At 38.2% G+C, this 15715-nt stretch overlaps 1 protein-coding gene across 39 annotated transcripts in view; it reads right to left on the bottom strand.

Moving 5' to 3' along the window:
• The window catches only part of LOC127802068 (cysteine synthase-like), a 185882-nt gene that overhangs the window by 42999 nt on the left and 127168 nt on the right, over positions 1 to 15715 (bottom strand). For 24 of the 39 annotated variants that reach the window (XM_052337907.1, XM_052337900.1, XM_052337859.1 and 21 more), the window contains 6 exons: positions 11247 to 11290; positions 11028 to 11159; positions 10801 to 10932; positions 10666 to 10718; positions 10521 to 10569; positions 8637 to 8695 (listed from right to left, as the gene is read on the bottom strand). The exons of 3 other annotated variants lie outside the window; for them this stretch is intronic. In XM_052337907.1, coding sequence (XP_052193867.1) covers positions 8637 to 8695; positions 10521 to 10569; positions 10666 to 10718; positions 10801 to 10932; positions 11028 to 11159; positions 11247 to 11290 — 469 coding nt within the window. Of the gene's footprint in view, positions 1 to 1999; positions 2050 to 2211; positions 2298 to 2381; positions 2511 to 4292; positions 4475 to 4568; positions 4709 to 8636; positions 8696 to 10520; positions 10570 to 10665; positions 10719 to 10800; positions 10933 to 11027; positions 11160 to 11246; positions 11291 to 15715 lie in introns of all 39 variants that reach the window. 12 more of the 39 variants (XM_052337751.1, XM_052337923.1, XM_052337742.1 and 9 more) reach the window with 10 other exon arrangements.

The raw sequence follows: 15715 nt of genomic DNA, 5'->3' as shown, positions 1-15715 counted from the left end.
CCATTGGCTAATGTTACAGAAGGTAAAGAAATAGAATTTGTAAAATGATGGAGAACAAATGGGGATTACCAAAGATATGGTTAGAAGCACCTGAGTCAGGACCCATGGTCCCAAAGAGGATGACTGAACGAGACAGGCAGTGGAATCACCAGAGTGGGCGACAGAAGCAACTGTGGATGAGGTTTGTTGGGATGTCTATATACTTGAGATAGTCATCATAGTTAGCCCCAGCGAGAAGGATAGATTGCGGTGGATGACCATCAAAGACTCAGATCGAGAACTATCAGCATGAGCAACATTAACACGAGGAGGGCGGCCATGCAACTTATAACACTGTTCCTTAGTATGCCCCCACTTGTGACAATAGTTACACTTGGGGCGTTTGCCCCAATTATCACGATCTCCTCCTGTTCGCCATTACTCTGAACCTGGGAAGCCATGACTAAATGATCACTGCAAAAGAGGGAGGCACCATAGGAACACATGAAACCCGAAGAAGACAAGAATACACTTCATCCATAGTAGGTACAGTAGGACTAGCAAGAATCTGATCATGAACAGAGAAGCTCAGGACCAATGGCAGCAAGAGTACACATCATGAAGAACTTATCCCGTTGAGCTAGATCCTCCGCAGTAGTCTTACCAGCAGGTAACAAGGAGTTAAATTCATCTTTAATAGAGGTCATCTGACCAAGAAAATCAGGAAGAGTCAAACCTTGTTGTCGTAAACTAAGCAGATTAGACACAACTGAATACAAGGTTGAATGTCATTAGTGTATAACGCTTTGGCCTGAGCTCACAATTCACAGCACATGGTATAGTTAATATAGATCGGATGAAGAGAGGGAGACTGCACAACAGAGCATCAGCTCTCTGCCACTCAGGTTTGTTTGTGGTCACCATTCTCGGCCTTGGTAGTTAGATGATCCTGTAAACCTTGACCCATACACCATAGTTCAACCGCCTTGGACCAAGAGATATAATTGGAACTACCATCAACTTCTCAGTAGCAATGGCTGGAGAGGGAGACAAAATACCAGAAAAGGAGCCGGATTTACTAGTACCATCCATGTTAGATAAAAGGGAGCCCTACAAGATCAACAGATCTGAAACAAACGAGTTAAATAAGCCAAAAATAAAGGCTGGATGATCCAGCACAGAGAACAGGTGCGTTGGAGCGACGACAGATGGCGGATGCCGGTGACCGGCGGTCGCGGATGGCGACGAAACCACCGGGGTTGGGATGGATTGAAGAAGGCGAGTCCAATGGTGAAGACGGCATTGCGATCGGAGCACTGGTGAGAGAGATAGGGGCAAAAACGTCTTCGTGAATAGTGCGAAAGAGGCGGCGCGTGGCGATGGCAACGGCGACGATCCTTCGGGGGTCAACAGATCGGAGGCCGGCGAACACAACGGTGGTGGTGGTGTGCGTGATCGATGGCTGGACGGTGAAGACCCACAGCTGACCAGTAGCGCGTGCGTGGTAGAAACGTAGTGGGCGGCGACGGCGGTGGCACGACAGGCTGCGACGGTTGGTGGCGACGTGACCGACGGTGTTCGTCGGTGATGTGGGGGCACGGCAACGACGGACGGCGACAGTGGCGGTGGCTAGGGTTTGTACGGTGGTTGCTCGGGTTTGTATTAAAAAACTATGGTTTGTATTTTGGTTCTGATACCATGTGAAGCTTATGAAGTAAACCTAGCTTTTAATATGTATAAAAACCACTTATTTAATTCATAGACTATACACCTATATATACATACAAATACAATGGGCCATGGGCTCTATCATAGGCCATGGGTTCTATCATAGGATTAACCCTAGACTATAACCATATAACTCAACATAAAGTCTAAAATATTAGCCATTCATCTATGATCAAAAGATAAATCAACACAAAATTCAGGTAAATAAAAGTAAAACTTTGGACTTACGGACCAAAAATTGCTCAGACTTCTAAGAAAGGAAAGAAAGATCGTAGAATTCGTGCAATCCCACCCAGTACCAAAACAAGTGTCTCATCCCACTGTTTCTGAGCAGTGTTACGGCTGCATATCCACAAAGAGATGACATAGCTAGTAGAACAGGATCTTAAGAAAATCAAGTAACCAAGAACTGGGCAAGGAAAACATAAAAGGAAAAAAAGCCTAGAAAACAAAAGAGAATAATCTGCTTTGGGATCCACGTGAAATAATCTAAATTTTATCTACCTATGATGTATGAGCATGTGAACTGCTTTTCCTCCTCGAGTTCCAAGCTCTTTCCCTTGCCATTCATCTTTTGATGACGTTGCAGCCTTTACACAAGATTTTGAACTTTTAGGATGGGCAACAAGAGTGTCATAATGTATTTATTTTTGTTCTAAATATTTTCTGCTTACCATGTGAGAAGCACGATCTAATGTGGGGAAGACGTAATTCCAGAGACAATCCTCCCACATACTCTTGGATAGTTTCTGTCCATGACTTCCTAGTGTTTGAAAGAGTGTCCTGACAGCAGAATTTCTGACCTGAGAAGTATTGGGCCATCCATAGCCAAAAAGGTATCATGTACATAAGAAACAAAATTAGTAAAAATTTTACCCATTCCCTTGATAGTTAACAAAACAAACTGGAAAGAAAATAAGAAAATCGTGAACAGCAGTAAATAATGACACAAGTAGAATATATAGGAGAGAAGTTTACTTGCTCTACGGACTACCAACAAACTGGCAAGGAAAGAAGAAATTTGGAAAAGACTTTAAATAATTATACAGAGAGGATATAGCAGATAAAATTTCATGTTTATGTTGTATTTTGTTTACTGATATTCATTGATAACTTGTGGGAGTTAAATCACTGCAATAGAAATATCTTTCCCAGAATGTTTATCCATAATTTGATGAAATTACAAGCATAACCTCCATTTACCTCATTTACTTTGTTTTCACAGAAAGCTGGATGATTTCTGAAAACAAGAAGCTAAAATAACATGCCTCTAAATTGATGGAAAAATAATAATCCCTAAAGCATAGGCCAGGTATTTTTCTCATCATGAAAATATCTCATCTTATTCTCTTAGTTCTTGTGTAAGTATGCCTGCCTTGATGAGTAAAATTGCAGCATCTGTCAAAGACCTAGAGAAAGCTAGTTTGAGAGATAAGATGGCTAATACTTGTAATAACACTAAACTAAGTTGTATATTGCTCTCCTCTTAGCATTCACATGCAGGATTAACACTGGGTATGACTTTTGTGGAGAAAGTGAATCAGGTGGACATCAGCAGTGTCTCAGCTATCAACCAACAGTTAGAACTGATAGCTAATAGTTATTGATATGGCGTGTCTCACTTTGGACTAGACAACTGTTACAACATGGCAATGATTACATGTTAATAAAAGCAGAGATTCATTTTTTTGAGACCTTGTATGATTTTTCATGATTCTAAATCCAAAATAATTGTCAAAATTACACTTAATAGCATATACCGAAATCCAGTTCTTGTTTTTTCTTCAGTTAAACTGTATTGAGTTTAATACCCTTATTTTTATTGAAGTTTTTAACTAATTGTCCCTAGCAATGGATAAACTCACTAAACACAGCTATGCAGAGGTGCCTTACATTGTCTTGGTGGATGAGACAAAAGAAGGCCATAGAGAGAAATGATTGGCTAATTAAAATCATGTAGCTGACCCTCTGGGATTAGGGATTGATATGACATTGTTGTTGTTATGATGTTATCCATTCTATTCATGAGCAAAGAACAAAATCAAGAGCCCCTTGTAAATTGCATCAAGAACACTGAAAAAGGGAATAAAAGATAGGGGCATCCCTAGTGTAAGGTCATATTTCTATGCAATCTTTCCCCTGATTTTTTGTAGAGAGGTTGTTCCCACAACTCAAACTTGTGACCTTCCAATTTGCTATTTGTTGAATTCTTGTAGCTATAATCCGTCTTGTTATCTCATTTACAGCAGTAATTTCACAAGAACCACTCGACAAATTCAATCTATTATTTTACCAATAAATCACTGTGAATGTTTTATGGAGCACTATCGAAAAAAATCATATATATGGATAATAGTTAGCAACCAAGTAGCAACTATTACAACAAACTATCAGGTAGGAGAGTATTTTGACACTAAATTTATTATGGTCAATAAACTGGATAGGAATGCCAAGCCATCAAATCTGCAGCACAGTACCGTAACTTCTGAGCCTTAGTCACTGGACAAATAATGGTGTACTTTTATGCAGCTAAGAATCGTGGGAAGAATAAATACACCTAGTGTCCAGTGTCACAAAAAACATACCTCTGGCCTCTCATCGGATCCTAGCTTTTGAAGCAATGAGAAAATGGAGATTAGCAACTTGTCCCGGTCGACTATATTCACTAAGGGAGGTTGATCATTAACTCCACTGACAGAATTGGTAGCCTGTCTGTCCCTATTTGCATCATCCATTTGCTTTGGAGTCAACTGGACAGCCAGTATTCCTGTAATGTTAGCACAGAGGAAATGCAAACTTATTTCTGTAAGTTTATAGCAAAGGCAACTGATTGATTAGTAGATTTACAAGGCCATGTAGACCTGCTTTCTTTTCTTCATTCAGCCCATAGAGAGGCCCCCTTGCAATAAAATCAGTCATAGTCCACAAAAGGCCCACAGCCGTCAAGCTAATATTCAATTCAGTCTTTTGAGCACTATATGCTCCAGCAACATCTATACATCTGCAAAAAGTTTGATATACTGGTATTAGCCAAATAAATGTGAAGCATAGATGACATAGAAGATACTGACATGGAAATTTTACCAAGTTCAAATCCCTGATCCCAACTATTTGGTTGCAGACAGGACTTCTAGTTCCCTGGTGTGCTTTAAAGTAGGACCATGATAGGTCCCGGTTCAATGGACTTATCAAAGAAGGTCCAAGAGGCAGGGGTAGGGTGGTAAATTGGCTAGCTGGCATAACAGCTAGCCATGTGCGTAAGGGATAGAGTGGGGAAATTGCTGGGTTGTGTAACAACCTAACAAGTGTGCGTAATAGAATGCGGTTGAGGAGGAGAAAGGGATATATGTAGAGGGTGAAGATATTGGTAGGGGAGAAGATTTTGGTATTGAGTTCTTGGGAGAGTTAAGGGCTTCTCGAATGCCCAGTTTTCTTCTTGTAATCGGATTGAGTTGGTGAATTGAATAGAAGTTTCAGTGTTTTCTTTTCTGGTTCCTATCAATTTGGTATCATAGTGTCATCGATCCTAATGGTGAATTTGACGGACCGAGTAGGAAAATTGGAAGGGAGGATGGAAGGCATGCAACGGGAACTTAATGCCATGAGGGGTGTGGTTCAATCGGTGGGGAAGAACGTAGTGAGCTTGTTGGAACGGTTCGCTTGGATGAGAATGAGGTGGGAAGAGCAGGAACGGGAGAGGAAGAACGAGGAGAGACGGGAAGACCAGGAGAAAGGGAGGAAGGGGAAATAGTCTGGCGAGCACTTACCGATGGGGTCGTCCCTCACTGAGAAGGCCACGCCAGAATTGGGAAATCGGCACAAGAAAGCTGGTGGTGAGTACGACGTCTATGGGAGGTCGGATAGAAGGGGCCAACACCCGGAGATGCCGGTGTTTGAAGAAGATGACTCGAATGGTTGGGTGTTTCGGGCCGAGCGATACTTCTCCGTGAATTAGTTGTCGGATGCGGAGAAGTTAGACTCCGTTGCTCTCGGCTTCGAAGGAGCTGCTCTTGCTTGGTTCCAGTGGGAGCAACGAAGGCGACATGTGAGGAGTTGGGCGGAGCTTAAGGCGACGGGTGAGGAGTTGGGAGTGGCTAACGAGGAGAAGATGGACATGGCAGCACTGTGTTTGGAGAGTGCTGCACTTTCATGGGTCTAGTGCGAGCAACAGAGATGAAGAGTGAGAAGCTGGGAAGAGCTGAAGGGGCTACTGAGGAATCGCCTAGGGTCCATGCAGGAAGGCGCGGTGGAGAAGTTGGACGAGTTGCATATTAAAGGGGAATTGGTGGTTGAGCAGAACTTGGTGTCACGAGGCAAAGTGGTTGCCGATGACAATGGTGTTGGGGAGTTCTTCGGCAAGGCAGAAGGGCAACCGATGATCGGTCCATTTAAAATGCCACGGACGGCCGATCCGATGACAACCAAGGAGAGCATCTTGCCAAGGAAGGGGGTGCCATCAACAGTCCATGTTGTCTGGGAAGTTGGTTTGACTCTTAGCCAGGTTTCTCATAAATTTTACATGGGGTTGGTTGATAATGGAGGGCCCGCCATGTATTCTCACCATCATGAGGGGGTGGGTGCCTCGTCCAAGTAGGTCATGATAGTGGAAGGGCAGCATGTTTCTAGAAGTCGAGGGCTCAATTTGCATTCTGTTGTGGAGCCCAATGGTATAGACCCAAAGATCTTAAATATTGATGGGAATTTCGGCATGAAAGTTATCTACGGAGGATTGGCTGCTATTGCTCTAAGAAACTTGAAAGTGTGGATCATGTTTAGGGTGCCAATAGGCTCTTCAAATACACTATCTATAGTTTATGAACGAGGCCATCTCTTCTCCAAAGTTAAAAAGAGATGTCATTTGATGGTCGGGGTTGCTGAGGTTGATCAGATTCTCAGCCTAGAAGGGAAACTGATTATTCGCGATAAGGTGAAGATTATCAACGAGGTGGAGGAAAGGATTGGGGGGTTGGCGTACAAGCAGTCTCTACCCCCATCGTATGTGTTAGAGGTGCTCATGCAATGGAAGGGGCTACCCCCATTGGAAGCTACTTGGGAGCCTTACCTTTTGATCCAATAGCAATTTCCAATTTTCCACCTTGAGGACAAGGTGAAAGTTTGGCCAGGGGGGGGGGGAGGGAAGTAATGATAGGTCCCGGTTCATTGGACTTATCAAATAAGGTCCGAGAAGTAGGGGTAGGGTGGTAAATTGCCTGGCTGGCATAACAACCAGCCATGTGCATAAGGGATAGAGTGGGGAAATTGTTGGGTTGTGTAACAACCCAACAAGTGTGTGTAACAAAATGCGGTTGAGGAGGAGATAGGGATATATGTAGAGGGTGAAGATATTGGTAGGGGGAGAAGATTTTGGTATTAAGTTCTTGGGAGAGTTAAGGGCCTCTCGAATGCCCAGTTTTTTTTCTTGTAATCGGATTGAGTTAGTGAATTGAATAGAAGTTTTAGTGTTTTCTTTTCTGGTTCTTATCAGACCATGAGAGCAAAAATGCCCTTGGTCTTAAGTGCCAGAAGCTCCACTTAGAAGGAGCACGTACAATACAAACTGGATATGACTATAATGTTGAAAGATAAAAAATGGAATATTCCTTGATGGAATATGACTATAATGCTGTCGTAAAGTAGTGCAATACCCTCCATCATGATAAAAAATGGAATATTCCTTGGTGGAATATGACTATAATGCTTCGTAAAGTAGTGCAATGCTCTCCATCATGTACAAACACACGCATCCCAAAACCAAAATATATATAATACAAAATAATTAAAAAAAGAAGTATTTTTTTCTTTTAGAATATGATAAGGTCCTAAGAATAGATGAAGTATGGTAGTTGCAATGGTATAGAAAGCACTTGATAGGGTATTGGCAAGAACTTATAACTTATGTGGTTTAATAACGACAGAGTGTCAAGGACATTTATAATAAAAATGCACTATGAAATACAAGAAATACATGAACTAAATGTCTTGCAAGGTCAATTGATATTCGCAAGAATTAATGACTTTGAAATACTAAGATACACCAAATTGCATGATAAAAAAGATAATCCAATCATTTAATCCATCTATGATTTGCAAAGAGTCCACATTGTGCATTAAATATAACACCATTATTGGCTAAATAAAGAAATTAGACAATAGATTACAGCCACTTACCTATGCCTTTTATAAAAGTGGATGGGCTATCAGATTTCTTTAGAGAGAGTTTGAGACTGGATTCCAATATCACTGAGCAGGTCAATGTGCCAAAATGTATGGTGCAAAGATTCTTTGAGGGATAATTTCAAGGGAAAAGGAACAAAATGAGATTACTTTGCTTCATTAAGGCCGAGTCCACATTCCACATTGGAGTGCAGAGTTCACAGCAAAGAACATCATTGAGCACTGCAAGCAGATGCACTACTAATACTACATGTAATATCATATCACTGCATTCCTATTGTCAACCAATATATGCAAAATACTCTCCTCCAGCTAAGTAGCTTTCCTATGTTGCCTCCTTAATCTTGTGCACCATCTAATAACCCTACATTCCACTGCCTGAATTTGAGCTTCTGTTAAATTAGGCAGGATGGTTTCCCACAATGGCACTCAGTGAACAAAAAACTACCACAAGTCAGAGGAGCCTATATAAGAAATAGGAGAAAAGAAAAAGTTAATTTCAAAATAGTCCAATGGCAACTTATGTCCATAGCTTTTGGCAGGTTTTCCAATCCTGTGTATCCAATATTTTTCTATTGATTCTTCTATTGTACTCAAATCCCGGGTTTCCTTCTTGCACAACAGACACCTCATAAAAAAAAAAAAAAAAAGCAATGCATGGCCAAGTGCATTTTCTTTAGACCAGAAACTTCAATACAGGAATAAAGCAAACTTTAATGCAAGACATAAATACAAATGCTAAGACAGGAACTTACACTTGAAGGCAGTCCGCAGGAATAGTTGAGAGACCATCATTCATAATGATTCGTAGACTCTATCAAAGAAGAATTTAAATCAGCTAGAATCTGAAATAAACTACTCTGGATTATTGTATAGACATAAATGATGTTCTAAAAACACAACAGTAGAATGAATGCATTAACAAAATGATTATCAGAAGGATAGACGAATCACTTAGTGGTCAAAATATAACAATTGCTGCACAAAAAAAAGGGTTATATTTGCCCAGTATAACAACACCTGAAGTAAAACATAGATTTAAGTGATTCAAAAAGAAAAAGAAGGATGACAGTTCCCTGCCAATCAAATAAACTTTCACTTTTGGTTACTTGTTTATGCTCAAGGTAGATCTAAGGTGTTCTATTTTCTGCAATTTCCACCATAAGTTGATGGGGTTTTATCATAAGAGTTATAAAATGTTAAAGCTGGAACATCTGGACAGCTTTGGCAGGTTGAGTTCGGCTCAAATTTAGACCCTAGCTAAATTTTGATAAAATGACCTTGAATTGAAAGCAATAGATTTATAGATTCCCAGCTATAAAGTTCTGAGCCATTCAAAACTGGACAATTTTACAGGAATAGAAATTTTATATTATTCGTGTCTAGAAGTTTAGACTTATCAATTTTTTAGTTATTTTCCCTATTCTAATACATTAAGTCTTGTGCATTGAAATTATTGTATGCATACGAATTTAGACAATGGCAAGATTCTCTACATTGAAACTATTTGCGGATGACATTATGTTGGTGGATGAGACAAAAGAAGGCATGAATGGTAAGCTTGAGATATGGAGGAACACTTTAGATTCTAAAGATTTTCAGTTATGTAGAGTGAAAAACAAATATACAAAATGTAAGTTGAGTAAAAAAAATAAGTGTGGATAATATTTTGGTAAAATTCAAAGATTTAAGTCATATCAAGAAAAGATTAGTTCAAATACCTTGGATCAATCATCCAACGAGATGGGGATCAATAAAGATTACCCATAGAATTAAGGCAGGATGATTAGAAATGAAAAGTACATCTGACATTTTATGTGATAGTAAGATCACATTAAAGCTAAAAGGAAAATTTTATAAGATCGCCATAAGACTAGCTTTTTTGGCATGGCACTAAATGTTGGGCGGTAAAGCACCAACATGTGAACAATATGAGCATAATAGGGAAGAGGATGCCAAGATGGATGTTCAACCATAGGATAAATTTAGAAATGAGGTTATTCTTAACAAGGTTAGAGTGGCTTCTAGTGAAGATAAGATGTGTAACACATGGGTAAAATGATTTAGTCATGTAAAGATGAAGACCAATAGAGGCTCATATGAGGAGAGAGGATGGAATGGAACAAGTAATGTAGAAAAAGAGGTAGATGAAGACTAAGAAAAACATGGTGAGAGACACTTGGATACGATGTTAATTATAAGGGCCTTACAAAAAATAAGGTCTTAGATAGAAATGATTGATTGGGAGGCTAGAAAATAAAGCCTTAGTGGGATAAAAACTTGGTATGTTGTTGTATTCTTGATGTTTAAGTTTCTCATTTATCAACTATATACAGAACAAAAGGCATTGCCATGAAATGTAGTCGTCCCTAGGAATTTTGGGGTGTTAGAAAAAACAAGCACTGGAATTTAGGGGGGTGACGAAACAAGTGATGAAGGAAGTTAATTCTCCAATAAAATAAAATCAAGCATATAGAGGCATAGCCATGAAATTGTGTATTCACTAAAATTGCATACTAGACCAGAATAAGATGCATCAGACGGTATATTTTCCAAGGAAAATAATGAAAGTTAGCACAAGCACAAGCTTAAGCTTTCACATTCTTCAAAGACTCAGTAAATGTATTTTCTTTTCTAACCTGGAAACCCAGTGTGACAAGATCCTTTTCTGCAGCATCAGCTACGGACCTTAAAAACAACACGAAATAAACAGGCTCCGCCAAAGTAATATATCAAAAAGACACAGAAGGTAACTGATAACAACTTGGAAGATACAAGGCAAACCTCAACATTTCAAGAATGTTTGGCCAGCTGTAGTGCAACTTCTCTCCATGCCTCTGAAAGTTAATTTAGAGAAAAGGGCATAGTTTAAAAATCATGATATACTGGGCATGGCTGTTCCCAACATGTAAGAATTACCTCTAGAACATGCAGAAGAATCTTCAGAGAACCAGCACGAACATCAATGCTTTGAGTTGAGAAGTATAGAACTTGTAATGGAGATATTACAGCACATTCAAGTGATCTAAGATCTGTGTTCAAGGATTCAACCTGTAGAGTGAAAGAGACACAGAGAGGTGTCAACAAAATTTAGGGGGGGAAAAGGGGGATGATTCTGTGAATCATAATATGAAGATAATTCTCACATCAGAAGATGTGCCATACAGTCTGGATGCTGGGTGTTCCTGAAACTGATCTGAACCCAAAACAGCACATATTGATTGGTCTAGCGCACCCAGTCCCATATTTTTTAAGAGTTGATTAGGACTATTAGCTAGCTGCAAAATACTCAATAATGTCAAAAGGTCAGTAAATGGGAGTAAGCATTATAGGTTATGAATTAAGAGAATGGTATGTGAAACCACCTCAATAAAATGTGCAACAACTTGATCCCAAAGGGGCTCCACCCCTGCAGCATTGTACATAAATTTAAATGAAGCAATTGTACATTGTAGCTCAAGAAGAAACAAGTTTGAGGAATCCTAACTACTTATGGTTGCTTCAAGTTGAAATTTTCATATTCCAAATGCATCGACGTAAACACCAAAAATTTTGGCAAAGATAATTATGGAAATATAAGAAAATCCAGACATGGATAAATATATAAGAAAAAATAATAATAGGTATAGATACTAATATAAATATAGAAACAAGTAACATATATGCGATACCAAATCAAGTAAGAATAGGCATACATGCTTTCCTAAATAAATATAGAAACAAGTACATCTTATGGCCAATCCAAGTAGGAATATGGATATTTAGATGTGTATATATATTACATAGAGGGGGAGAGATAGAGAGCGCGCACACACGCACACACAAAGAAGGATTGGCATAAGGAGTCATTGGCAAGTTTTTGTCTAGCCAAGTTGCTCAGAAGGTCATATTCAAGTTTGATCTTGTAAAATTGCACACATTCAGGGGTGAGTAGACAATACATATTGTGTTCATTGCCTTGTCAATTATCATGCATACATAATTTCTTTTTGCATCAATTGAAATTTTCAATGCTAGTGGAAAAATTAATTTTTTCCTTTATGCAAAATTCTTTATGTCAAATATGGTAAAACCTAGAGTGTCAGGACAAAACCTTTAATATTCCTTCTATTTTTCTCATTGGTTAATGGGTATTGCTTTGGATATGATTATAATACAAAATTACCAAGATCTGTCAATTGATTCAATATGAATGGAATTTTTAATACTGTTGACTGATACATGGATTTTTGCATATAATAAATGTTTTGAGAGGAACTTTGATAGAATATTGTAAATAAAGGCAGTAAACGTTAGTCTCTGTGCACCTTGATTTGACCCTAGTTAGTAGGTGATGTTAACCCTGTGTGTTGACCAGCACATTGGGATTTGTTATATATTTTGGCACGAATGTGGCCAAAAATTGAATTGTTATATGGATTCATTATGCTTAGCATACTCCCATTAAATTGAAAGTATTGGCTTTTGGATCAGCTTTAAGAAAGAAAATAATTTTATTGAAAAGAAAAGTATTTTCCTAAAATAAAATTTTATTGCTATATTATGAAAAAATAAATTTTCTTGCATTTATTCAATGAGAAAAGCTTCCCAACATAAAAACTCGTCGTCTAAATTCCCCCATAATATATGTTGTTCTATTCACTGGGTTTCGACTCATTATAGATACTTTTAGTTATTTTTAGGTCACAGTTCAACTGTGGAACCGATGCTTTAGACAATTTGAGGAAGTAAAAGTTAGTTTGGTTCATCTTAGCTTAGGTATTTCATTATTAGTTGTTATCTTAGCATGGCATTCTTAGTAGTTTGCTCTGGTAACAGACAAGGATTGTACAAAAAGTTATTTATGGGATTGATATTTTGATGGTTCAGTTATTGGATATTGTTATGATTGTCATGATATGATATATACAAAGGTGCAGTTGATCCTAATGGGCCTATGATTCATTAAAGATTAGGCACCAGTCATGGACCCCTGAGCGGGTTGTGACACACACCCTACAAAATGCAGTTTTTCATGATGAAAGAGACAAGTCAAAAACATGCCAGCCACCAGTGAACTTTATTATATGTTTCTCTAACATGATCCATCAATGGTGTCAAATTGTGAATAATCTTCAGAATTCAAGATCTGAGGCAAGCAACGACAATCCATCCAAAAGTATAATAACATTTAAGTACAGAATACTCCCACCAAGATAATAGATGCTGATAAGTGCAGAACTTTCGAATAACATCATAATGTAAACTTCAGGAAAAATAAACTGCACATAATACTTATTTACTTCTATATCATATCAGAGGGCCAGCATCTACAAATCCAATGAGATAGCCAAATCATAACTTATGATACAGAAAATGCAAGAAAAACATAAGGAACAAAAATTTGATAACAAATTTTTCTTCTACTTTAAGGCAGAGCGTGAATGCTTTTTGTACATAAGTTTACCAGCTTCATTTGTTTAAAACAAGAAAAGAAATTTGTTGAGAGCAAATAGGTAGCACCAACATCAAGCTTATGGGAACAATGTGTCATTTCACTTCCACCAAACAGCAGAAACATTTTTTAGTTCCTTAGAAAATGATACAACATTTTACTGGAAATTTGAAATTTCAATGTTTCCAATGAAACATTCGAAACAGAAGAAACAATGATTTGTTTCTGAACAGATTTTGTTCTAAGGGTATAACACCCGAGAAGTTCAACTAAGTTTGTGGAAATCAAACTTGTTAATTGATTCAATGAACAGAAATCTATTTATACAATTTCTAGTCTATCTAATCCTAATATTTAGGAGATAAGATGCAGCAAAAAGATAAACTACAACAGAATTTAAGCAATAAATAATAAAAGATAACAACCACATCTACTATTATTTCTCCTGATTTCTACGAGCTTTAATCTTCAAACCTTCTGCTTATCTTTCCAACTCCTTTAGCAGTCTTCTTTATCTCTTTAATCTCGGTAACACTCCCATTTCACTTAGGACTCTCCAACACCCCCCCTCCTCAAGCTAAGGAATAGATATCTCTCATTCTTAGCTTGTTGATGAGAGTCTCAAAACCTGATTTTGTCATGGATTTGATGAGCACATCTGCTACCTGTTTTGCTGTATGAATATATGTCAGTTTGATGTCTCCTTCTTCAATCTCCCATTGGATGAAACTCCGGTCAATCCTGACATGTTTCATTCTATCATGTTGTATTGGATTGTTAACAATACATATAGCTGATTTACTATCACTGTAAAGCTTTGTTGGCTTCGTTAGTGGTAGTTGTAGATCCTCCATTAATCTTACCAACCAAATTAGCTCACAAATACCTTGGGCAATGGCCCTAAATTCTGCCTCAGCACTGTTTCTTGCCACTACAGATTGCTTTTTGCTTCTCCATGTGACTAGGTTACCCCACAATTTTGTGCAAAAACTTGATGTAGACCGGCTGTCCATCACTGATCCTGCCCAATCTGCATCAAAATATCCTTCAACCCCCCTTTCATTACTCATTTGAAATAATAATCCCTTACCCGGTGTTCCTTTCAAGTACCTCAAAATGTGGAATACAACTGCCATATATTGTTGTGTTGGAGCATGCATAAATTGACTTATGATGCTCACATAATAGGCTATGTTTAGACGAGTTAAAGACAAATAGATTAGTCTTCTAACTAGCCGTTGATACCTTTCTTTATCCACCTGAGGATCATTATCTCTCTTCACATATTTCCAATTTCTTTCTAGAGGAGTGTATCTTGGTTTGCATCAAATCATTCATGTATCTCTTAAAAGATCAAGAGTATATTTTCTTTGAGATATTATCATACCTTCTTTACTCCTTGCAATTTCCATCCCCCAAAAATACTTCATTGTTCCCAAGTCCTTTAGCACAAATTCTGCCTTTAGCTTCTGTTTTAGGGCTGCAATTTCTCGAACATCATCCCCTATAACAATTATATCATCTACATATACAATCAAAATGCATCCTTTTCCATTGGTATGTTTGATAAATAAAGCGTGGTTGGCCTTCCCTTGTGTGTACCCGAATTGTGTCAAAGTAGAGCTGAATTTCTTAAACCATGCTCTAGGAGATTGCTTTAAACCAAAAAGAGATTTATGAAGCTTACATACCTTGCCAATCCTCTCTTTTTTCTCAAACTCGGGTGGAATTTTCATATATACTTCTTCTTCTAATTCTCCATTTAGGAATTCATTCTTGATATCAAATTGAAATAACTCCCAATCCAAATTCACAGCAATAGACAATAATACTCTAATGGAGTTTAATTTAGCAACCGGAGCAAAGGTTTCTTCATAATCTATATTCCATAGATTTAAGAGTAACCTTGGGCAACAAGCCTAGCCTTATATCTGTCCACACTTCCATCTGAGTTGTATTTAACTATAAACACTCATTTGCAGCCAATGATCTTCTTATTTTTTGGAATATCAACAACCTCCCATGTGTGATTGCCTTTGAGTGCCCTTATTTCTTCCATCACAGCCTCCTTCCGTTTAGAATCAGCTAGGGCTTCTTGGATGTTTCGAGGTATATTCACTCCATCCAAAGTAGTAATGAAGGTCTTGAATTTAGGAGATAACCTGGAATATGTCAAGTAATTGGAGATTAGATGTTTCACACATGATCTTATGCCCTTTCTTATAGCAATAGGAAGATCTAACTCACTATTAGTGAGCAGTATTTTCTCCCTCAGTTGTTGGACCTTCTCTCGGTTCTAACAATTGGCTGAGTTGAGGAGCTAGATTTTTACCTCGCATTGAATAGACTTTTATTGGTTTTTCCACGTCCAAGTTTTCTCCTATATCAGTTTCCATAGGT

Source organism: Diospyros lotus, chromosome 1 (assembly GCF_014633365.1).
Source record: "Diospyros lotus cultivar Yz01 chromosome 1, ASM1463336v1, whole genome shotgun sequence".
In the NCBI taxonomy this organism is placed as follows: domain Eukaryota; kingdom Viridiplantae; phylum Streptophyta; class Magnoliopsida; order Ericales; family Ebenaceae; genus Diospyros; species Diospyros lotus.
The sequence above is the reverse complement of the archived record's forward strand: the minus strand, read 5'-3'. Positions and strand labels throughout refer to the sequence as shown.